At 38.2% G+C, this 25,628-nt stretch overlaps 1 protein-coding gene across 1 annotated transcript; it reads left to right on the forward strand.

Moving 5' to 3' along the window:
- Positions 1–258: 258 nt before the first annotated feature.
- Positions 259–24,037, forward strand: LOC117075752 (putative dimethylaniline monooxygenase [N-oxide-forming] 6). The gene is made up of 8 exons (XM_033198395.1): positions 259–1,649; positions 6,529–6,717; positions 9,384–9,546; positions 10,624–10,766; positions 12,467–12,666; positions 14,790–15,148; positions 17,031–17,100; positions 23,606–24,037. The coding sequence occupies exons 1-8, from the start codon at positions 1,518–1,520 to the stop codon at positions 23,946–23,948; spliced, it is 1,599 nt and encodes a 532-aa protein (XP_033054286.1). The 5' UTR covers positions 259–1,517; the 3' UTR covers positions 23,949–24,037.
- Positions 24,038–25,628: the final 1,591 nt, after the last annotated feature.

Consider the following 25,628-nt stretch of genomic DNA (forward strand, 5'->3'; position numbering starts at 1 on the left):
TTCCCATCACTTATGGTCCAGCAAAACTGAACTAATTATAGTTCCCCCGTCATGTGTTCTTACTTTTCTATGCATTTGCACATATTTTTCTCTCTGCCTGTTTTCTATTTCTTGTCCCTTATCTGTCTGGAAAACATCTATTCTTACTTCAAGACTCAGTTTGAAGGAAGAATGATAGAAGTTCATGATTTAGTGCACTCTTCTCACACTCCTTGAAGCCTCTTATTCTTCCTCCAGGTGGACCTAGATTTTTCTTCCTACATGCTAGCACCACACTGAACCATACTTCCACTGTGACATTTATCACCTCTCTCACCACTAGACTTCGTGGTTCTGGATGGAAAGCGCTGTGTTTTCTCATCTTTTGACCCCCCAAAAGACTATTATAATGCATGACATATAGAAGGCTGTCAGTACAGTGAAAGGAATGGCCAGAGGAAGGGAAGGAGGGAAACAGAAGCAGGAAGCACAGGTATAGAAATGTGAGGGAGCCAGAGACAAGCTTCAAAGACCACAATTCTGTCTTTGGAGTTCACTAGTTTTACAAGCTCCTCTACTAGAGTTAGTTCAGCAACTCAGATCAGGCCCTCCTAAGTTTCCAGAAATCTGAGCTACTTTTCACTGTTGGCACAACAAAACATTTCATTATAGTCCAGGTGCATAGCCTTTGTTTATATATTCTATATTTCCAAAGCAAAAATAAATAAAAGAATCATTGTTCCCCTAATCTCCCAGGAGTTTCACCTTACAGCTCCCGTGGCCATGGCAGTCACTGTTTTATACTTTTTGTAACAAGAACCAGGGACTTCATTCTTGCCCTTTTCCTATCCCTTTCTTTTTACTCCACCCACCCCTCCCCTGTTCTTCTCTTATCCCTACCACACTCAATCCTTCTCTTTCAGATTTTACTAGGGTTCTATACCATTAAAAATACAAGGGAAAAAAAGGAATTTTTACTTTAAGAATAACTCCTCCCCCTTTCCCAATTTTTACATCAAAAGATATTGTTAAATGCCATTCTCTTCCACATTTAGAGAACGCAAATTCTCTGGGGAGAGAAAGGTGATTGCTTAAGAGGTGAAGCACCTTAGAGCATTCAAAATGAGGAGTGATTTTGTACAGAGGATGTCATGCAGCAGGCTGAACGTCTATTTCCCATTCCTTTATTTGTTACCTCTGAGACCTTGAAGAAGTAGTTTCTAGTCTTGGCATGCCAAAGCTTCATCTGCAATTGAGAGCATTGGATTGATGATCTTCAAGGTCCTTCCTGCTCTAGCATTCACTGACTCTGCTATTTTTGACATATTGAATAATCAGAAGCAGCCAGTTTTAGTATCTTATTATAGCAAAAGTGGTAAAAATAATGAGCATATACTATCAATGTGCATCTATGTCTTCTTATGTTTGAGTGAGGTTCCTGATACGTAAACCTTGGCTGATAATTTCTACTGAAAAAATTGTAAGTATTAAAGACACTCTTCTGAAGGTGTTCTCTCCAGACTCTCCTACAGGCAATCATGAGCAAGAGGGTTGGTATCATCGGAGCTGGAGTCAGTGGCTTGGCTGCCATACGGTGTTGTCTGGAGGAGGGGCTGGAGCCCACTTGCTTTGAAAGGAGCAATGATGTTGGAGGCCTGTGGAAATTCTCGGTGAGTGGCACATCATTGTAACACCAGTGAAAGGAGATGGGTTCCAGTGCAAATCAAATCTGGTCAGTTCTAATTCAGATTTAGGAGGCAGGTCACAAAAGCTCCAGATCTGGAAAGTAAAATCTTACCTCTCCCATCATACTAATGCCCTAAAAACTATTTCACACCAGCAAAATTTGTGCTGAAAAGGACATCTTCAGCTCATTAAACATCATCACCTGCATGGTGAAGTCCAGATCTCCAAGCTGTAAAGGGCACTAATGTTAGTAATTAGTCAAAAATGTACCATGGCCTTCCCAGGTAACTGAAACGATTCTATTCTTTATTGCTCTTAAATGCCAGGAACATGGTTGGAAAAGAGGCAAACAAACCTGGACTGAGATCCTGAGGTCAGAAGTCCTGAGTTCTAATTTCAACTTGTAGGTTTTCTAGGCAGATAGATTTCAGGCCAGTTGCTTTTGTTTCCCTGGACCTCAAATGCTCATTTGTCAAATGCAGAGGATATGATTCTATAATTAACTTATGTCTATTGGGCAGATAGAAATTATAATAGATGATGATTGTGTGTGATGTGTGTGCAGTTGTTGAATAGTCTATCAGCTCCAAATCCAAAGAGAAAAATTATGGTCTTTGCCATTTGGACTCACCGTAGAAATAATATAATTAGGAAATAGTCCTTGTAAACACATTTTTTTTTTTTAATTTCAAAGCCAAGTTTGGAGAAACTTCTAGTTCTTCTGTCCTGAATTTCCCAGTCATTGTAATCAGTTGTTAATGATACATATTTGGCTTGAAAACATTATATTCACATCATTCGTCTTGTAACTACTTCCTGTCCTGGTCTCAGTTATTGCCCTGCCTGCACCAATAGCCTCCTCCAATAGAGTATATCAGTGCTAACTTAAAACAATCTTTATTCTTCTCCAAGCTTTTTTAAAAAAAAATTTGGTTTTGTAACCCTTAAAGCACTCCATGAGATATAAGGTCATTAATTTTTATTTCCCTGTAGGGAGTAATCAAGAGTTAATATTTTTCAAGAATTTAATTTTCCTTATTTACATTTGCTCAGGGAAATGTGGACAGCTTAGACTAAATCATAAAATGGCTTTCTACCATCTCCCTAGTAACAATTAAATTATGCTTGAGCATCTATTCTGCTAGTTTGTGCTAAGTACTGGAATGATAAATACGGAATATAATCACTCTTTGTAAATGGTTCCATTTCATTTGATTAAGCAAACCATAATATAATTCCACAATCCTTTGATAGAAAATGGGCAAAAACTCATTTGATAGCAGAATCTCTTCTGAAATCATAAGATTAAAAAACGTGAATTGGATCAACATGAGGCTAAGGCTCACTTTCTGTTGTACAGCAGAAATTTTATTGCATTTGACAGATTGCTGCCCCAGATCTGTCTAGGAGTGTTATGGAGCGAAGTCCAAAAATGTACACATTCCAAAATATATCTGGCCCTAAGACTTTTAAATAAGAGATTACATAATCACCATAACAAGATAGACCTTGTCACCATCAATTCAATGGACAAGTACCTCGAGCTTTTAGAAGAGGGTGGACTACGGAAATCTTAGTAGGTCAAAGTAAACCTCCCACAGGGATTACACTTAGCCTTGAAGGATAACCCCAGACAAGCAAAATAGAGGACACCCTGTGACACAACTCCTAGAGAGTGCATTTCCCAACAGAGTCTGCGAATGGCACTCCATAGACCTATGTAGGCATTGGCTATGTGCCAGCACCAGGTAATAGAGACTAACAATCAGGAGGCACAGAAAAGGCGATGAACATGGTGTGTGCAGAGAGGCATCCATGAGTTAGCCAATATAGCCAGATCAGAAAGTTTATTTAAGGAAGCAATAATATGATACAAAGATCAATAACATACAAAGTTGGATTCTGAGTTATCAATAAGATGCAAAGTTGGATTCTGAGTTATCCACAAGAGGAAATTCCTCTTTTCCATAAGGTCGTGTCTGTAAGCAATATTCTACTCAAAGGCCTGGTGAGGAGATGGACCCATACAAATACTGAAAACTTTAGCCCCCTGCACACACCCCAACCCTTCCTTCTTTTCTTAGAAAAGTTGCTTGGCACAATATATAATCAGAGAGGAATTTTTTTAACATGTTACATAAGACTGTATCTTGCAAGCCTTTTTTAGAAGGTGTTCTAGCAGACAGAAACCTGATAATTCTGAACTTTTCACTATTTGCTTTTTCTGAGAAATGAAAACCAAATGGGATTTACATACTAGCAGGCTGAATGTGAGTGTGTCTTCAGTTTCATCCACTCCTAAATAGGGCCTCATGTCCTCAAAAGATTTTATTACTGCTGTAATAACAAGCTGCTTAACAGCCAGGTGCGGAGACTCACGCCCATTATCCCAGCACTTTGGGAGGCTGAAGCGGGTGGATCACCTGAGGTCAGGAGTTCCAGCCTGGCCAACACGAAAAAACCCCAGCTCTACTAACAACACAAAAATTAGCCAGGTGTGGTGGTGGGTGCCTGTAATCCCAGCTACTCAGGAGGCTGAGGCAGGAGAATCTCGAACCCAGGAGGCAGAAGTTGAAGTGAGCTGAGATCATGCCACTGCACTCCAGCCTGGGCAACAAAGAAAGACACCATTTCAAAAAAAAAAAAAAAAAAAAAATGCTTAACAATAAGTTAGTAGCATTTTGATTGCAAAAGCTGTAACCAGGACTATTTGAACTTTTTCCCACTCATTTATTCATATATTCATTCGATTAATACGTAATGAGTACATTATGTGTAGGGTACTATGTTAAGCATAGCTGCAGATAAGAGACCAGTCAGCACTGTAAAAGCAGTGAGAAAACAAGTATTAGAATAACTATAAGTGACTATATAATTAGGGCAGTAAGGATAATAGGAGCTCAGTAAAGCTAAAGATGATTTGGCAGTAGCTGAGAGGGAAGGTAAGGAAAGGCATGAGAAAGTTGAAGGCAACTTTTGAGCATATTTCAAGGGCATATTTAGACAAGGAGATATGGGACTCATAAGCAGAGCTGGAATAGGAAAGAAGATCAAGGTAGACTGCTCAGATGCATGTACAACATTCTGAAATTAACCTCTGCCTTTGCCCTCAAGTTACTTATGTTCTCGTGGGAAAGATGAGAGATGAACACAGTTATCATCTAAGACAGATGATGCCCACAGCTGCTTAGAGCTCTGGTTCTAGGGCAAGCTCCCTCAGCTAGAGGCAGAGTCTAAGTTGAATTTCCTCCTTACTGGCTCAAACCACACCTCATACTGAAATAATAAAAATGCCTGCTCCTTGGAGCAACTGACTTGTTACATAATACATTTGCTTTTTTGTGTTTGTTTGGAGAACAGTGTTTTAGGAAAAATTCCAAGGAGCTGTAGTATACGTACTCTTCTCTCCTTGTGTTAATAATTGCCTGGGGTCAAGGGGCATAAAAATATTTCAAGATGGAAATATTCCAAGGCCTTAGCATCTGTTTCCCAGAACAGAGTCTCACATTCTTTAACCAGGCTCCATCCCACAGTTCAGCCCCTGCCTCCTTTCAATGGGCAGCTGAAAAAAAACCTCCTTCCAACCTCTCCTCCTTCTCACAACCATCAGTAAAAGGCACTAGTTGTGGGTGAAAGGGAAGCACTCAGCCTGCCAAACTGCTGGGCATGAGCCTTCACACTTTTTCTGACCTCCACAAACATTTTTAAAAGTTTAAATTCCTGTGCTTCCATGTTTATGAGAAATACAGCAACCATGAACAGAGGAAGATTAGGTTTTCAACTTCAGAAAAAATACTGAGGCTTCGGGCAGCCGCCTACTTCCCCACTGGGACACAATCCTCTCAACCCTTTCCAGCACTTTTTGTCTCCCTCTTCCAGAAGTCATCTGGTGTGAGAGGGAGATACACATCTTGAATCCATCAGCAACGTGACATTCCATCTCTTTCCCCCATTGCACAAGAGTCCCTTCGGGACCTTGGAAGCAGAAGCTGCCAGCTCTGAAATGTATGTTCAAGGCAGCACATTGTGTGCACTTTTACCCTACCCTCACGACTGAGAGGAAATGTTTATTTTCAATTTAGCCTTTGACTGCTTCTAAAAGATAAGCCACTTTTCAATTACACAGAGGCTTTACAATGAAGTGCCAAGATCTAACACGTGTTCTAAGGGCTCTGGTTTCCTGTGTTTCTTTGGTGAGGAGTGAAGGCCAGCAACTGATGAGCCAAAGAACACGGTTCATTTACAACAGAGCAGTGGTTGTCAAAGTGTGGTTCCTAAACCAGCTGCATCAGCATCACCAGGAACTTGTTAGAAATGCAAACCACCTCAGACAATACCCGAGACAGATTGAATCTGAAATTCTAAGAATAGGGCTCAAGAATCTATGGTCTAAGGAGCCCTCCAGGTGATTCTGATTATGCCAAAGTTGGGAAACCACTTCAGTATCGGGTTGCTGCCAGTGAAGAGTTTGCTAAACTCCAATAGCAAATAAATAGGCTGGAAGTCAAAGCCTCCTCTAAACTGTTTTGTTTTTGTTTTTTTGTTTGTTTGTTTGTTTTAACCTGAGTATAAGGTCAGAACCAGTGGTGGCACAGGAGAAAGCAAAAACCACTAAGTGACTATAAAGACAGAGCTAACACTGAGGGTAATTACAGTAAGAGGATTCATGTGGAAAGATCTCCAGTTCTGTGCCAGGTGCTACATAAAGGGCTTTCCATTCCATGTCTTACTGAGAGCTTTTAATTTTTGTTTATGCTTTTAAATATTACAAGGGTTTTTTAGTCAACCAAGAATTGAACCACTGTGTTCGCTGAAGGGAAGACAATTCTTGGCTTTCTCTTTAAGCTTTCTTATTCTCCCTAGGACCACACAGAAGAAGGCAGAGCCAGCATTTACCAGTCTGTATTCACGAACTCTTCCAAAGAAATGATGTGCTTTCCAGACTTCCCTTACCCGGATGATTACCCAAACTACATGCACCACAGCAAGCTCCAGGAATACATAAAGACATTTGCTCAAAAGAAGGATCTTTTAAGATACATACAGTTTGAGGTAGGGGCCTCATAACTTGTACTGTTGAAATTAATATATGTGTGGGTTAGAGGAAAGGAGACAGCAAGCTATTATAAAACTTAGAGCCAAATGTTTAGGCACCTCAGTAATCAAAGATTGGCTCTGATTATAAAGCATTCATGCACTGATTTTTTTTTCTACTAGACTTATTAGTCCACTACTCCCTGAGAGCTTTCAGACTACCTTAGAAAATGGAGGCAGCTATCCCGTCATTGTCCACTTTCCACCCTCATGCTCTGATGTTTTGGAAATAATCCAGAATCCTTTAGTATATATTAGGAATTTTGTCAGTTCAATGCCAACGAGTTGTGGTTCAAAAAACCATGGCATTTGGTAGGAATTCTCCCATTACGTTATAAAAAGGTGAACAACTTAAATGGGAAATATAGTCATTGCCCCCATGTTTACCCACTCAGTTCGTAAGTTTTTTTATTAAAAAGACTTGAGATTTCAGCATTGTTTCTGTGAGAATAATGTTTTACATTTGTTTGGGACTCTTTACTGAGCATGTCTGTCTGTATGTTTGGAACTCTTAACCTCAATTAACTGCTGTTAAATGCAGAACACATGCATATAGTGGGAAAAACAATCAGCAGAATTATGAATTGTGGTGATATTTACATCATTATTTTACCTGGAGTAGCCCCAAATGTATAGTAAAAATAAAATTTTCCAATAGTCATTTTATTCCATTCATTCATTACATTCATTTGCTTCCATCACAGTATTAATATCAACAACCATTAATGAAGTTCCTACTGTGTGCTAGGATTGTGCTATGTGCTATATGTAAAAGAAAAGGAGGTCTAAGACTCAGCTCTCATGAAGTTATTTCAAAATAAATATATAAAGAGTAAGTAATAAGATTCCAGTAACAATTTCAATCAAAGAGAAAACTTTTTAAAGCTATATATGATATGTTTATAAATAAAACAATGCTATGGAGATCATGAAGCAAGAGGCAACACTTTGGGGGAAGGTATTTTCTACAGGAGGTCAAATTTAGTTGTATTTAGCAGGTGTTTTAGATAAATGAATGGCATGAGTACAATTAGAGAGGTGAGAAAATGCCCTGCTCATTTGGAGAACAGTGGGCAAACCAAGTTGGCTAGGAGGGAGATATATCTGGTAAGATGAGATATGGCCACATATATCAGTAAACTAGTGTGTAAATACTGTGATTTTGAAAAACAGAGGATTATTTTGCAACCATGTAAAATAAGTCCAAAGAAGGGACACCCAGAGCTTCTGTGATGGCACCAAAGTCATCAAAGATTCAGCTTCACCCTTCTTAGCATGAGGCCTACATCATGAGGTTTGTCTTGTGGTCCAAAACAGTTGCTGAAGCTGGAGCCATCACATCTGCCTTCTAGGCCAAAAAAAAAGGAAAGAATGAAGGGCAAACGGATGTTCTCCCAGCTGAATCAGCTCCCCTTTTACAAATTCTCCTGAAAAAGCTGTCCAACATTGTCTGCTTATATCTCACAGGCCACCCTAGTTGCACAGGAACCTGGAAAATGCATCCCTTTGCTGGGTATGTTGTCACTCCAAACAAAATCAGGGTTCTGTTAGTAAGAATGAAAGGAGAATGGACATTAGGGAAGCAATTTGCAGCATATGTTCCAGAAAAGTCTGTGGGAATAACAGAAAATAAAACCAAAAGAGTAAATTGGAACAAAATTGCATGGACTTAATAGTAATCACATTCGAAATGTAGAATAAGTTTAAGAGGCTGTGAAGTAACAGAAATTGAGCAGGAGACATGAAATAATATGGTCCTTTAGAAAGATTAATCTGACAAGCAGGACAAAGGATGGCTTGTAGGAAATGGGAGAGAGAAGACAGGCTAGTTAGAGTTTTTGCTGTAGTCCATGCAAGGGAGTGATAAGGACTTGAATGACGGCAGCGTTAGCAATCATGGAAAGAAAGCGTGAGATTGGGAGATAAATTATTGTTAAACGTAATGCAAGGATGGAGAAATAACAAGGAAAACAAGTTGTGGATTTGAAGCATAAGTGACTGGGAGGTTCATGTCATCATTCAAAGAAATAAAGTCAGAAGCCAGTTTCAAAGGAAATTTAAGTAGGTCAATCAAAACCTGCTACATATGAGGAAGTATTAGGTGGCCCTCCAGATGGAAAGGTCAAGCTAAAATGGATAGATGAGAGACCAAAGATAGATGTATTTGTATATTCATACCATGAAAGTTGCTAATATTTCTAAGGTAGAGTATTTATGTAGAGCAAAAGAGACGCCAACGATCAAACCTTGAGATAGTCCCATATTTATTGAGTAGATGGAAGATGAGGTCAGAAAAGGAGGAAGCCATGTCAGTAGACAGTAGCCATAAGAAAACAACACAGATTTGTTAGATGACATCATTCACAAAAATATTCAGTGTGATTTACCCCTAAATCTACTAATTTGATGTCAAAAAGTAAATGTACTCCAGTGAGTAATTTTTCTTGTGAGATTCAAATACTCACTGAAGATTCACTGTGACTCCAATTTTAATATCTTTCTATACATCTCTGAATGACCAAGAGAGCTCATAACAATTATTTCTTCCACAGAAACAGGGCAAGAAGGAAAACAATTTTCATATACAGAATTGTAAATAGAAAAATTAATTTTCTGGTTTTAAGACCCTGGTTTCCAGTATAAAGAAATGTACCAGCTTCTTAGTCACGGGCCAATGGGTTGTTGTTACTGAAAACGATGGGAAACAGGAATCTACTATTTTTGATGCTGTCATGATTTGTTCAGGACATCATGTATACCCCAATCTGCCAACTGATTCTTTTCCTGGTAAGTTTGAAAAATATATAATAATCTGGGGACTTTATATGCAAACCTCAAGAGTTAGAAACATGTATTTCTATAGATATTACATAATGATTATTCTTAAAGTCCCAAAGATTTCAAAAGAAAAAAAAATTAAGTTTAATGATAGGATAGATATAGTAATAAATAGCTTCACAAGTCCTTATATTAAAAAATCAAGGACCTGCAAGCCAGAGATCAGACAAACACAAGTTCCTATTTTACAGACAGTAACTGAAATATAAGTTCTGACAGCACATGGGATCTCCGACCACATTTACATTCAAAAAAAGGAATCCAACTGCCAAATGGCTTATGTTATTTATAGGAGACTCCTAAGTTTCTAATTTCATCTTCATCCACAATTTGCAAATAAACTTTAGAAATCTCAGTGATTTGCGTGTGGGTACACGCATGGGTGTGTGTATAGCAGCACACTTCATTACCATCCAAAACTGGCAAACCTGAAATAAATACAACATAGATGGAGCCTTCCTTCCATGCCACAGGAACACAGTCTACTCAAAGATATTAGCGTTCCCATGTCTAGGTATGATGTCCGCAGGCCAAGTCAAATTAAAGAGTAAAGGTTCAGAAGGAAAATAAGATTAAAATTCTTAATGTTAACAGGCAGTATATTTAATGTTTATGAGCATGGGATCAGAACACCTGGGTTCAACTTATTATTCCACTAGTTCCTTACCACTTAACTTGTCTCAATTTCCTCATCTTTTAAAACAGGGACAATAGCCTACCATGCAGAGATGTTATCAAGATCAAATGGCTAAACCATGTAAAGCATTTAGCAGAGGATCTAGCCCACAGAGTTAACTCAGTAAATATTAACCATTATTATTATCGAAACATAAATTCTCATGCCTTAAGATTTTTTAAGACATTAAAAGTAAGTTTTCGGGGGCTTAATGTCAAAAAATGCTAACTGGATACACTTCAACTGGGGAATTTTTTAATTAAAACCGATAATAGGTTTAAAAAGACGCAAAGAAAACATCTTCATAATTTCTGAAAATCAGTTCAAACCACTCACCATGTTCCACTTAGGCCTGGACCGGTTTCGAGGCAACTACCTCCATAGCCGGGATTATAAGAATCCAGAAGCCTTCAAGGGGAAGAGGGTCCTCGTGATCGGTCTGGGGAATTCGGGATCTGACATTGCTGTTGAGCTCAGCCGTCTGGCTACACAGGTACATGACATAAAGGTTTTGGGAAATAAACCTAAGGTAGGGCTGTGCTACTAAGTCAGCAGCCAAGGCACTAAGGATGGTACTTACATGTCACATCACAAGAGATCCACTTTTTGTATGTGGTCCTTTAAATCAAGGAGGACTTGAGACATCCTCCATGTGAAGCCACGTAATGTGGCCCATGCTAGTAAGGAAGTATAATCCATTGAATCCAAAGATAAGTGCATGAGTGTGTGTCTGGGTAGGTGAGTGTGTATGTGTGTATTTCTTGTTTTCATTTTATATTCTGATCACCTCCAAACAGACTAGTTCCTGGTCAGACTTAATCTTTATTTATTTAACAGTATTAATTATAACCTATCATGCAAAAAGCACTCTGTTTACCACCCTGAAGTTCTGAAAGATATGCATGATTTGATATTTACTAACATAAATTCAATCAACAGCAGGTGCTTAGCAAATATTGGGCACTTACTATGCTTACTATGTGTCAGAACTATGAAAAACTAAAAATAAATGCATAAATAAGTTAAACTAGTTCCTGACTTCAAGGAAGAGTCAATGGATGGAGATGAGGTTCACAGGTACACACAGACTATTACCAAAGGAGGTAGTGAGTCTTCCAGTAGAATTAGGTGTGGCAATAGCAACACAGGGAAAAGAGAATCTAACTTAGCCTGGATAAGGTCAAGGAAGACTTCCCAGAGGACTCCAAGCTGAATCATGTATCACCTATAGACCCTAAAGAAACAACATATTTTTAAGAAAATAGGTTCTCAATAAATAAATTCGTAAATAGATGTAAATAAAACCTATATCTTTTTAACTAAAAATTCCCTTCAGTTATCACAAAGTTAAAGTCTATTTTGCAAAGATGGTAAAATAGATAAGCAGCCAGACTCATCTCAGGGCTGAGGCGGTTGCCATGGTTTGGGTTGCTCAGGAAAAGTCCTTGGGGTATGGGTGTAGGGAGAACTGGAAAAGACAACCAGGGACAGAGAACAGAATTAAATCCTTGACATCTCATCAGCCTAATTTCAGCTAGAGATTTAGCTACATTTTTCCTCCACCTAGCGCACTATCACCAGCCACAACCTCTGGGGCTCACTGGATCGTCTGGTCCCTACCAGACTTGCCATCTTAGTCTACGAGTATGTGAAGATTAAACCATCACAGTTGAACACAGAGCCCTATTGTTCCTTGAGGTATGGTTCTAATCCTTTCAACATCTACACACCAGCCCTCAGGGGTGGTGAGAGAGTCCTGTCTCTACTAGTTTAAATTTTAGACTTTAAATTTTTTTTTTATTTTAAGTTCTGGGATACATATACAGAACATGCATAGGTATGCATATGCCCCCCACTCCCCCGACAGGTCCCCGTGTGTGTTGTTGCCCTCCCTGTGTCTATGTGTTCTCATTGTTCAACTCCCACTTATGAGTGAGAACATGCGGTGTTTGGTTTTCTGTTCCCGTGTTAGTTTGCTGAGGATGATGGTTTTTAGAGCTTCATCCATGTGTCTGCAAAGGACATGAACTCATTCTTTTTTATGGCTGCTAATCGATTTATTTAGACCCAACTTTTAAAAGTGTTCCTACTTGGATATTGAGGAAAATGCATGGAAGTGCCCAAAGAAGTGTGTTGTGTTGTGTTTATTTCTTACAAAGTGATACTGAAATCTGTGTTGCCTTTCCCCACCAGGTCATTATCAGTACCAGAAGTGGTTCCTGGGTCATGAGTCGGGTCTGGGATGATGGCTATCCTTGGGATATGGTGTATGTTACCCGCTTTGCATCCTTTCTCCAGAATGTCCTCCCTTCATTCGTCTCTGACTGGTTATATGTCCAGAAGATGAACACATGGTTTAAGCATGAGAACTATGGCCTGATGCCTTTAAATGGGTACTTAAAAATAGAATTTTTTTTTCAAAAAACGGGGGACACTCATTTAAGTGAATTTATTCTCTCTAGAACTTTTGTTGTCTCATTGAGCCTAGTAACATTAAACTAAAGGTTTCACAGGTGACAAGATATACCCAGAGACCATGTATGGCTTGGAAACCTTATTGAAATTAGTCCAGTACAGAAAGGGTATAGAAAAACCTGAAATGGAGATGATGCTGGCAGATAAATCACCCTGCCATGCATGCTTCTTTTGTGATAGCTACAAGCTAACACATAGAACTTTGAGGACTGAACAAACTTAAATTGGATTTTTGGAAGAATATCTTGTCCATGCTTATGGATGAAAGGGGATATCAATAATAATACCTGCTTCTCAAGATGGTTGTGGTATTCAATAATATAAAAATACAAGAATTGCTTTGTAAATGATAAAGCTTTAAAAAAATTGGTTCTTCTTAGTTTCAAATTTCTTAATGTGCTTCAAAGGAGCAAATAACAAAACAGTGTTAATCAACATGTCTCAGCAAGTAGGATGTCTCAAAACAAAAGTGCACACTTCTTCCACCCTGAAATGTTGACATTTTTGCAGGACCATCAGGAGGCATGGAACACATAAAGCAATGGAGAGTCACAGAACTAACATGGCCCATAAGATTAGTCAATTCATTTATTTACTTCTTTATAGAGACAGGGCCCAACACTTAACTAATTAGGAAGGTCACTCCAGGTAGAAGAACCAGCGTATCAATAGAAAAAAAGAATATTTAAGTTGATAAGAAAAGAAAGAACTGAGAAATTTTATCTCCTGGTCCATGCTAGCCAAAAGTTTCATTGTGTTTAGAGAAAGGTTAAGAAAAAGGAGGAACTGCAAATCAAAAGAGCAAATGCCAGATTTAGGAGCTAAACTGTCAATCCAAAGCACTTATACTACCAAGTCGTGCAGTCTGCTATAACCGTAAAAAAAATGTTGATTTTGTGCATTTAACACTGGGGCCTCCTTGAGGGTAGAGGGTGGGAGGAGGGAGGAGATTAGAAAAAATACTTCTCAGGTACTATGCTTATTACCCAGGCGACGAAATTATCTGTACACCAAACCCCTGTGACACACAGTTCACTTATATAACAAACCATGGACCCCCAAACCTAAAATAAAAGTTTTTAAAAATTATGTTCAATATAAGTCCCATAGCTTGAGCTGGTTAAGATTTTTTTATCTTGTAAGTGTATCTATAAATTATATTTTGGCCTTTCCATTTTGACAATTAAAACATAGTTTTGGAGATGCATTCATTCTAAAAACTAAGCTTCCTTTTGGAAAGGAGTCCAATTACCCAAAGTTTCTGGAGGGGGAAAGGGCGAGAAAAAACAGGTTTCATTGCAATCTATGTTTTGCTACCTTGTAAGGTAAAAGAAGAGGTTGCAGGATTAGATAGACAGAAAATGATATGGAAGTAGAGACGCATTTCAGGATTTACAAAGTTTGTGTCTGAGATACTTGCAGGAAATTCCAGAATCTCAAAGGAAACTTAAATCAAAATGAAATATATTGTCCTGAAAAATATTATTCCTAGAATTTTGGCAACTAAAATGCAATATCAACGTTGTTATACTTTTTTGTGGACACAGCTGATGAAAGAAAACCAAACATGGCAATAAAACTTCCCACCACTGCAAGTTTGACTTCCCCATGTAAGCAAGACTTTCAAGTTATGTTAATAGTGCACTTATAACAACAGTGCTTGCAATTACCAGGAACTGTTTTAAGTACTTTAAGGATAATTGGTCATTTAATTTTCACAACAACCTATGAGGAAGATTCCATCACCATCCCCAATTTTACACATAAAGAAACATACAGAAAAGTAACAACTAGTAAGAGATGGAGCTAGGTTATGAACCTGGGCCATTTGCTTCCAGAGTTGGCATTCTTAACCACTTTATTATGTCTGTAAATTAGTTTTATTCTCATTTAGGAAAGGAATTGCCATGAGAGAAGAGAGTTCAATAGCACTCATGCTGATATTTAACTGCTCGATGTCATTTCAATGTTATGGGCTGTTGCAGGTATGTCTTGGAAATTAGCTATTTACAGCAAGGATGTTTGCCTCTCATTTCTGTAGTTCCCTGAGAAAAGAGCCTGTGTTCAATGATGAGCTCCCATCCCACATCCTGTGTGGCATTGTGTCCATCAAGCCCAGTGTGAAGGAGTTCACAGAAACCTCAGCTGTGTTTGAGGATGGGACCGTATTTGAGGCTATCGACTCTGTCATCTTTGCAACAGGCTATGATTATTCCTACCCCTTCCTTGATGAGACTATCATGAAAAGCAGAAACAATGAGGTCACCTTGTTTAAAGGCATCTTTCCCCCACTAATGGAGAAGCCAACCTTGGCTGTGATTGGCTTGGTTCAGTCCCTTGGAGCTGCCATCCCCACAGCAGACCTGCAAGCCCGCTGGGCTGCTAAAGTATTTGCAAGTAGGTGGGCCATTCTGTCTTTCATTCATTTTATCAACGAACATTTATTGAACACGTGCTATATGCAAAGCACTGTGCTAGGGATACAAAGAGAACAAGACAATCATGTTCCTTGACCTCTCAGAGCTTAAAATGGGGTGTGGGGGATGCCATAATAGGGGAAATTTGGGGGGGTTCTAGTGAGGGGAGTTGGACAGTGAGCTATTTCACACAGAGCAAACAGCATGCAGGGAGTCACAAAGGTGAGGAAAAGCATGAAATGTGTAAGGACCCAGAAACATTTTGGTGGGAAGGGAATATAAAGCAGAGGCAGGGAGTGGCAAGAAATACAGGTTTGTAAGTCATGTTAAAGAGCTTAAACTTCTCATAGGGATTTAAAAGGACTTTGCAAGATTTTAAGCAAGAAAAAACTAGCAGAGGATAACTGCAATGTCAGGCTACATTATGAAGGTTGGAAGGGCCCTGGTGAGTGTTGGAGGTATGCCAGAAACCTCACTGGTGTCAACTACTGTCAGAATAACAAAGTCAGGCCACTCTGATTCTCGTGACAATCTTCTTCTTCCCTCCGTCTACTCTAGACCTCATGGTCCCCAGGGACTACAAGTAGGCTTATGTGAGGAAATCAAGAATATGAGGATTACATGGAGAAAGGCAATGTCTCAAATATATTGATTTAATTTACTCCAGTCATACTATTATTATTACTAAATATGTTCTTTTACTCAAGTATTCTCCAAAATATTGACCAATATAGGTGTAACTTACCTAACATAACTAATCTATAAAAACTTACACTATTGGTAATTAGTAAAACCTTACAATCATGGAATATATATATATTATCTAAAATTTTTGTAGATAAATTTCTATTTCACATATACCATGAAATATCATTATTTAAATAAACCCCATCATTAAATATTTTGTAAAGGTGCTCCCTGCAAAATACTTCCATTGCCTTTTTCCTTTGAAAGGCACAACAATGCCAAGAGCCTGAGGTATTATGAGAAGACTGGATACAGTTCATAAACCTAGGAAATTTTCATGAAGCCAATGATATCATTTATTTATTCCACAAATATTTACTGAACACCTGCTATGTGTTAGACTCTAACCTGGCATTAGGACACAACAACAAATGAAGCAGAACAAAAATCTGGCCTCGTACTTTCTAGCAGGGTGTCCAGCCAATATCAGTCATAGGGTACTACCAGGCTGACATAAAACCCTAACAATGACTGGGAAGTGTTCATGCATTGCAAATTTTAGAGCAATTTTCATCCATTGTTACAAAGGCAAATAAGCTACCATTATCAGTTAAAAGAAGTTGCATTGATGTAGTGAAATTTGCAAAAAGCTAAAAAGTGTCTACTGCCCCTTAAAACACTTTAAATAGCTGCAGAAGATGTTTAAAATCCTATGCTTCCTTCCATTATCTCATTTTAAAATGCCAGAAACCTTAAAGGGAACTGTTTTACCAGATTCTTTCTTCAGAGAAGTTTTAGGAAGAAGATATAGAAAAAAAAATAGGAAGAAATTATTAAGCTATTATATGCATGAAGTGTACTGAGCACATATGTTGAGGATTAGGTCCTCCATAATGTTACAGAAATAAGAGACTGAGTGATTTGAAGCTACGACTATCTCTGCTGTCACTATCTCACTACAGGCCAGCTTTGCCATTCCCAAAGAAGGTCCATTAACTTTTCAGTCTTTGTTTCTGTGAACTGGTATTTTGCTAAAGATATCAAAGACAGCTTCTCTTGATACAAAAATTTTCAAGAATACAGTTTATAAAAACCAAATGATTTCCATCATATGTCATTATGCATTCCTGATGTCTTTGTGTTTTTCAATATTTTTCTCTTCATTTCTTTTCTAAACTCATGCACCCTGCCAACTATGAATGAAATGATGGATGACATTGAGGAGAAAATGGGGAAAAAACTCAAGTGGTAAGCAATTGTACTTGCTAATACAGCAAGTCCTAAAATGTGCCTTTATATGCAGGAAAACATTAATATGCTCTAAATATTGTCATTAGTTTACATTTTTCGAACACTTGCAATAATCAAACAATATTTAGATAGTAAACAGTCATTACACTTCTTTTGTATAACTCAAGAATAGAGGTTTTCTATCAGTGATAATTTTGCCCTCCAGGGCACATATGGCAAAATCTGGAGACACTTTTGGTCATTGTGAGTGGAGAGGGCATGCTACCAGCATCTTATGGGTAGATAACAAGGATTCTGCTAACCATCCAACAATGCAGAGCACAGTCCACCAAAACAAATAATTATCTGGCTCAAAATGTCAATAGTGATGAGGTTAAGAAATGACTCTATAAATGACTACAGTTGACCTTTGAACAACACAGGTTTGAATTATATAGGTCCACTTATACATGAATTTTTTTCAATTAACATATTGCAGGCTGGGCACGGTGGCTCATGCCTGTAATCCCAACACTTTGGGAGGCTGAGGCGGGCGGATTACCTGAGGTCAGGAGTTCGAGACCAGTCTGGCCAACATGGTAAAACCCTGTCTCTACTAAAAATACAAAAAAAATTAGCTGGGCACGGTGGCGTGTGTCTGTAATCCCAGCTACTCAGGAGGCTGAGGCAGGGGAATTACTTGAATCAGGGAGGTGGAAGTTGCAGTGAGCTGAGATCACACCACTGCACTCTAGCCTAGATGACAGAGTGAGACTCCATCTCAAAAAAAAAATTTGCATTTTTTTGGAGATTTGCAGCAATTTAAAAAACTCAAAGATGAATTGTGTAGCCTAGAAATATTGAATAAATTAAGAAAAAGATGCCATGTATAAAATATATGTAGATACTAATCTATTTTATCATTTACTACCATGAAATATACACAAATCTATTATTAAAAAATTAAAATTTATCAAAACTTAATGCATACAAACTCTAACAGACTATACATGGCACCATTCATAGCCAAGAGAAATGTAAACAAAGATGCAATATTGTCATAATTGCATAAAATTAATGGTAGTACATGATGTACTAGTATAATAATTTTGTAGCCACCTCCTGTTGGTATTGCAGTGAGCTCAAGTGTTTTGAGTATCTACTTAAAATGCTGTGTGACATTAATCATTTTCACCTGAGCAGCTCATATCTCCAGTAAATTCTGCATCACAGTAAAAAGTGATCTCTCAAGGTTCTCACATATTTTTACCATGTTTAGTGCAATACCTTAAGCCTTTAATAACACCATGGGCTCCATATGAAGTGTCATTAATGATGTTGGAAGTGCTCCCAAGAAGCAGAGAAAAGTTATGACATTATAAGAAAAAAATTGAGTTGCTTAATATATACTACACATTGACTTCTGCAGCTATAGTTACCCACCATTTCAAGATAAATGAATCTAGTGCAGCTATGCCAGCAGTCATGACATCTTGCACTTTTTGTAAAATATATTTGTATTTTGTATTGAAAATGCAGCTTTTTATGTGGGTTCAGGATTGCTATAAGAAAGTATACATATAGATTCTAATATAATTTGAGAAAAAGTGAAGTCATTATATGACAAAGCAAAAGGAAGGTGAAGGATCTAAAGCTAGAAAATTTAATGCCAGCAAAGGATGATTTGATTATATCAGAAAGAGCTTTGGCTTAAAAAATGCCAAGATAACAGGAGACATGCTTGCTACCAACCAAGAAGGAGGAGATGAATTCCCAGATGCCATTATGAAAATCATTGAGGAGGAAGGATATCTGCCTGAACAGATTTTTAATGCAGACAAAAGTGCCCTATTCTGAAGAAAAAAAAAAAAAAAAAAGCAAGCCACAAAGGCCATTTATTAATAAGGAAGAGAAGTGAGCACCAGGATTAGGAAGGAAAATAATAAGCTAACTACTGTTTAGTGCAAATGCAGTCAGATTTATGATCAGGACAGCCCCTATCTATGAAGCTACCCCCTCAAGCCTTGAAGGCAAAAGATGTATCTCAGTTTCCTCTCTTTTGGTTATAGAAGACCCTTTTTCTGGATTAGCTCCATCAATGCTTTGTCCCTGAAGTCAGAAAGTCCTTGCCAATAAGAGACTGCCTTTTAAAGTTTTTTTGATATAGACAATGCCCCTGACCACCCAGAACCCCATGCGTTCAACATCGAAGGCATCTAAGTGGTCTAATTTCCCCCAAACACAACATTCTAATTCAGCCTTTATATCAGGGAGTCATACGGATCTTTAAGGCTCATCACATAGCGTACTCTATGGAAAAGATTGTCAATGCCGTGGAAGATAACCCCAAGAGAGAGAACATCATGAAAGTCTGGAAGGATTATACCATCGAAGATGTCCTAATTGTTATAGAAAAAGCCATGAAAGCCATCAATCCTAAAACAACATATTTATCCTGGAGAAAACTATGTCCAGATGTTATATATGACTTCAGAGGATTTACAACAGAGCCAATCTTGAAAAAGATTGTGGATATGGCAAAATAAAAAGGCAAGGGTGAAGGGCTTCAAGATATGGATCATGGAGAAATTCAAGAGCTAATAGACACCACTAATAGACACTTTTAATTCCACACTAGAGGAACTAAAAGATGACTTGATGGAGATGAGTGCTTCCAAAGCAGTGCCATATGAGAAAGAAGGCATAGAAAAAGCCATGCCAGAAATAAATTGACATTAGATAATCTGGCAGATGGGTTCCAGTTATTCAAGACTGCTTTTGACTTCTTTTATAACACAGACCCTTCTATGATACAGGCACTGAAACCAAAGCAAATGACAGAGGAAGGATTACTACTATATAGAAAATCTTTATAGAAATAAAAAAGCAAAAGTCAGACGGAAATTATAATGTATTTCCATAATTACACCAAAGTGCTTGCCTCTCCTGCCCCCAAGTTCTACCTCCTTCATCTCTTCCACTTCTGCCACCCCTAAAACAGCAAGACCAACCCCTTCTGTTTCTCCTCCTCCTCCTCCTCCTCAGCCTACTCAACATAAAGATGATGAGGATGAAGATGTTTATAAGCCACTTCCACTTAATGAATAGTAAACATATTTTTTCTTCCTCATAATTTTCTTAATAACATTTTCTTTTCTCCAGCTTACTTTATTGTAAGAATAGCATTTAATACATATGATATACAAAATATGTGTTAATCAACTGTTTGTGTTATTGGTAAGGCTTCCAGTCAACAGTAGGTTAAGAAGAGTTAAGCATTTGGGGAGTCAAAAGTTACACATGGATTTTTGACTGCAAGAGGACTCAATGCCCCTAACCCCTGAGTTCTTCCAAAGTCAACTGAATATAGGAAGTTTCTTTACTTTTTCAAACATTTAACATGGCGTTGATATGTCAACCTAAAGGAAAACACGGAGACAAATTTAATATAAAAAGAATTGATTTGGGCCAAGTTTGAGGACTGCAACCCAGGAGCACAGAGTCAAATTGCCCTGAATATACACTCCGTTAGCAGCAGTTACAAGTAGGTTTTTAAAGGAAAAACAAGAGTCAACTTCTAAGTTGTTTACCAAGAACTTACATTAAAATTATATAAGCTATTGATTGGCTATACACTGTTCTTTGTATCACAAATTCCAGGAACATGAAGATGATGGGTGAGACAACTAGTCAGGAATCAAAATGCTTTTTAACAATTGCCCCCAGGCATTGGTAGAGGGCAACATGACAAGTCCCATATGCCTGGCTATCTGAGCTTGATAAATTTTGCATACCCCACACAGCGCAGACTACTCTGAGCTATTTTTCTTCTCTCACATTGAATGCCACAATGTAGTCACCCACTCAGGGCCTAGAGAAGAAAAGAAATGGAATCCTCAGATTCAACAAAACCTCCTCTGCTCAACTTCATCCAGTTCACAGAACACCTCTCAGAGTTGGGCACTTTTATGTGCTAACAATTCATGCAGCTTGATACCCCTTACTTTAGAGCCCAGTAGGAATAAAGATGAGGAAACAGGTTAAAATGTTCATCTTATTGCTTAAATGATAAGCTGCTCTTCAGAGTTTCAAAAAGCAAATTAGGCCACGTTCCAACTAAAAGAACTATAGAGGCAGAAAGGGGGTGATCTCTTTTCTGTCATAAAAGGTAATGGCCAACACCCCTATAACAAAAGACAGGTTAACAAGAGAAAAACATAACAGATTTATTATGTGCACATGTGTGCATAAGAGCCTTAGAAAACATGAACTCAAAGGAGGGCCAGTTCGTTCATGTTTAAATATTCTCTTCACTGGGGATAGGGGAAATGGAAGTGTAAAAGTAAATGATTTTTCAGAGGAAATTAATGAGTCCAAAGAACAGCAGCCCGGACCAAGTTTCTCTGTGCTTTGGGGGAGGTATAATCACCCAACAGATTCATCTTGCTCACTGCCCAGAAAAGCTGATGCACTGAGAACAGCAGGTTTTTCTAATAGAGAGAATTTAATAAACACACAGCTGTCAGAGGCATTTGAACCAGAGTGACTCCATCTTGAATAGGGGCTGGGTAAAATGAGGCTGAGACCCCTAGGCTGCATTCCCAGGAGGTTAGGCATTCTTAGTCACAAGACGAGATAGGAGGGCAGCACAAGATTCAGGTCACAAAGACCTTGCTGATAAAACATGATTCAGTAATGAAGCTGGCCAAAACCCACCAAAACCAAGATGATGAAAAAAGTGACCTCTGGTCATCCTCACTACTTATTATATGCTGATTCTAATGAATTAGCATACTAGAAGACACTCCCACCAGCACCATGACAGTTTACAAATGCCATGGCGATATCAGGACGTTACCCTATCTAGTCTAAAATGTGGAGGAACCCTCAAATCTGGGAACTGCCCATTTCTTTTCTGGAAAACTCATGAATAATCCACCCTTTGTTTAAAATGTAATCAAGAAGTAACTGTAAGCATACTCAGTTGAGCAGCCCACGCCACTGCTCTGCCTATGAAGTAGCCATTCTTTTATTTCTTTACTTTCTTAATAAACTTGCTTTCACTTTATGGACTAGCCCTGAATTCCTTCTTGTGAGAGGTCCAAGAACCCTCTTTTGGGATCTGGCCAGCTAAACAGAAGGACAGGAGTTTATTACTACTCAAATCAGCCTCCATGAAAATTCAGAGGCTAGATTTATTTAAGGATAGTTTGGTAGTCTGGGGGCTAGGGAATGGGGAATGTTGATTGGTTGGATCAGGGATGAAACCATAGGGAGTCAAAGCTTGTCTTCTGGTCTTCCTGGGAGGAGACCACATGACAAGATGAACCAGTTTACCAGTCTGGGTAGTGCCAGCTGGCCCATCAGAATGCAGGGTCTGAAAAATATCTTGAGCACCAATCTTAGGTTTTACAATGGTGATGTTATCCACAGGAGCAATTGGAGACTTCTGACTGCATGACTCCTGAGCCCTAATTTCTTACCTTGTGGCTAATTTGTTAGTTCTACAAAAGCAGTCTGACCCCCAAGCAAGGAGGGGTTTTGTTTCGGGAAAGGGCTGTTACCATCTTTGTTTCAATGTTAAACTATAAACTAAATTTCTCCCATAGTTAGCTTGGCCTATGCTCAGGAATGAATAACGGAAGCTTGGAGATTAGAAGAAAGATGGAGTGATTACATTTTTTTTTCACAGTCATAATTTTTTTAAAGGTGATTTCAGAGGTAGCATCACAGGATATAGGAGACTGAAGGGAGGAAAGCATGTCAAACAAAGGCTGTCCTGTTCTGCAGATGAAATCTCACAGAGAGCGGCTCTCAAGAGTCAGTAGCCTGTGATGAAAGTTTCTCTGTCAGACATTCAGCGGTGCCTGGCTCTCAGTCTCTCTCTCCTGCGAGTTAACATTTCCTAGAGTGGGCAAGGGAGGCCTCCGAGAAACCTAGTTTCCATCTTCTGTTTACTTCCCTTTCTTTTCTCCACAGATAAAAATCTTCACAAAGGCAGCTTTTCAGGGCTATTTCCGTCTGCAGGCCCTCTGAATGGCCATCTCAAAATCTTTCAAGGAAGTATATATTTTGCAGTAAAGTATTTTTTGTTTTCTTTAGTATGAAACAATTTATATTATTAGATTATAGAAGTATTAAAACCATCCATGATCCCACTTTTAAACAAACTAATCTGAAAGTCTAACATTGGGGCAGATTCTAAGCAATGTATTATAAAGAATAATGTGTTAATGAGTAAACTAAGTTAATTGGTCTCCTTAAACCAGAGGGTCAGTTTACTCCACGCCACATGGCCAAAGGCAAAAGTCCAACATTACATCAAACTCAGACAGAGATTAGGAAGGAGGAGAAAAGCAGCTCACTTAGCCAAAGAAAAAGCAATAAATTCAATTTTGTAGAAAAGGGGGGCATAAATGGAATTGCCATTTAAAATATTATTTTTCTGAAAGAAAACATAAGAAATTAATGCTTTTATTTGCAGCTGTAACACTTATTGCAGTATGTTCTCTGCTTTCTTCAGGTTTGGCCAGAGCCAGACTTTGCAGACAGATTACATCACATATATGGATGAGCTGGGCTCTTTCATAGGGACCAAGCCTCACATACCATGGCTCTTCCTGACAGATCCCCGCCTGGCCCTGGAGGTGTACTTTGGCCCTTGCAGCCCATATCAGTTTCGACTGATGGGACCAGGGAAGTGGGATGGGGCCAGAAATGCCATCCTGACCCGATGGAACCGGACAGTGAAGCCAACCAGGACAAGAGTTGTCAGTGAAGCTCAGCGACCCCACCCCTTTTACAATTTGCTGAAAATGCTTTCATTCCCATTACTCCTTCTGGCTGTTACACTTACATTTTATTAATGAGAAAGTCTTTGAGGTCTCAAAGTTCAGAGTAGAAGTGTAATCACACAATACAACACACACACACACACACACACAATCACAACATAGTTCCTCTCTCCTTTCCTGAAGTTATGAAAATCAGTCTTGGCCCATTTGAATTCAAGTATAAGTAAAATGGAAAATACTCAGCCTCTCTCTCTGTTGGGAATCTGTTCTCTAAAAGGCTTTTCACATGCTAAATTGGCAAATTTGGGGATGCTTAAGACAGGAAGTTGAATATGCCTGAGCACGGATTTTCAGGCTGAACAAAGTTTAATAAAATGTAAAGGCATTTTATTTTGTCCATTATAGTGTATCAACCAAATGTATTTTTCACATTAACTGAAGTTCTTGACATTAAATCAACATAGAGAGTTAAGTTTATACCAAGACAACAACAAAGATAAAATGAACATATTGCTTGAAAGATACATACTGCCAAAGCTCTCCCAAGAAGAACATATAACCTGAATAGACCTAAATCTATTAAAGTATTTGAATTTGTAGTTTAAAAACTCTTCCACAAAGAACAAGCCAAGATGGCTTCACTGGTTAATTCTGTCAAACATTTAAGAAAGCAGTATACCAATTATACGCAAAATTTTCCAGAAGATTAAGGACAGAATAAACCTCAGCTCATTGTATGAGGTCATCAAAGCCCTGACACCTAAACAAGACAAACACGTTCTAAAAATATAAAATATAGATCAATATCCTTCATGAAGATATATGTAAAAATTCTTAACAAATGTTAATATAATCCAATAGTATATAAAATAAATCACATAACCAAGTAAGAATTATTCTGGGAAAGCAATGTTGGTTTAATAGTCAATGTAATTCACCACATTTGTAAACTAAAAACGAAAAACCATATGATCATCTCAATAGATGCATAAAAAGCATCTGACAAAAGCCAACATCCATTCCTGAAGAAAACTCTCAACAAAGTGATAGAAGGAAACTTCCTCAACATGAAAAACAGCATCTATGAAAAACCTACAGCTAACATCATACTCAATGGTGAAAAACTAACTGCAGTATTTCTAAGATCAGGAACAATATAAAGGTCTTGGTTCTCACCACTTCTAGTCAGCATCCTACTGGGGTTTCTAGCCAGTGCAATAAAGAAAAAAAAGAGGAATAAAAGATATCAAAAGTGGAATGGGAGTAGAACTTTCTTTATTCTTAGACAACATGGTTGTCTATGTAGAAATTTTGAACTGTACATAAAAATTACTAGAATAATTGTATTTCTGTATACTAACAGTAAATGGAAAAATAGAAAATTGTAAACTATTACTTATAACATCCAGCAATATGAAATATTTAGGATAAGCCAGCATAAGAAAGGTAAAAACTATACACTGAAAGCTAGAAAACATAGCAGAGAGAAATTAAAAGTCAAAATAAATGGAGAGATACACTATATCTTGGGTTGGACCACCAATATTGTGGTGAAGTCAATTATCCCCAAATTGATCCATCATTTCAATGCAATACTCCTAACATACTTTTTTATAGAAATTTATTCTAAAATTAATGAGGTATTTAAAGGACCTAGAATTGTTAAAAAATAACTTTGAAAAGCCCGGGCACAATGGCTTACACTGGTAATCCCGGTACTTCGGGAGGCTGAGGCAGGCGGATCACCTGAGG

Source organism: Trachypithecus francoisi, unplaced genomic scaffold, assembly GCF_009764315.1.
Source record: "Trachypithecus francoisi isolate TF-2019V2 unplaced genomic scaffold, Tfra_2.0 Lachesis_group5, whole genome shotgun sequence".
NCBI classification, from domain to species: domain Eukaryota; kingdom Metazoa; phylum Chordata; class Mammalia; order Primates; family Cercopithecidae; genus Trachypithecus; species Trachypithecus francoisi.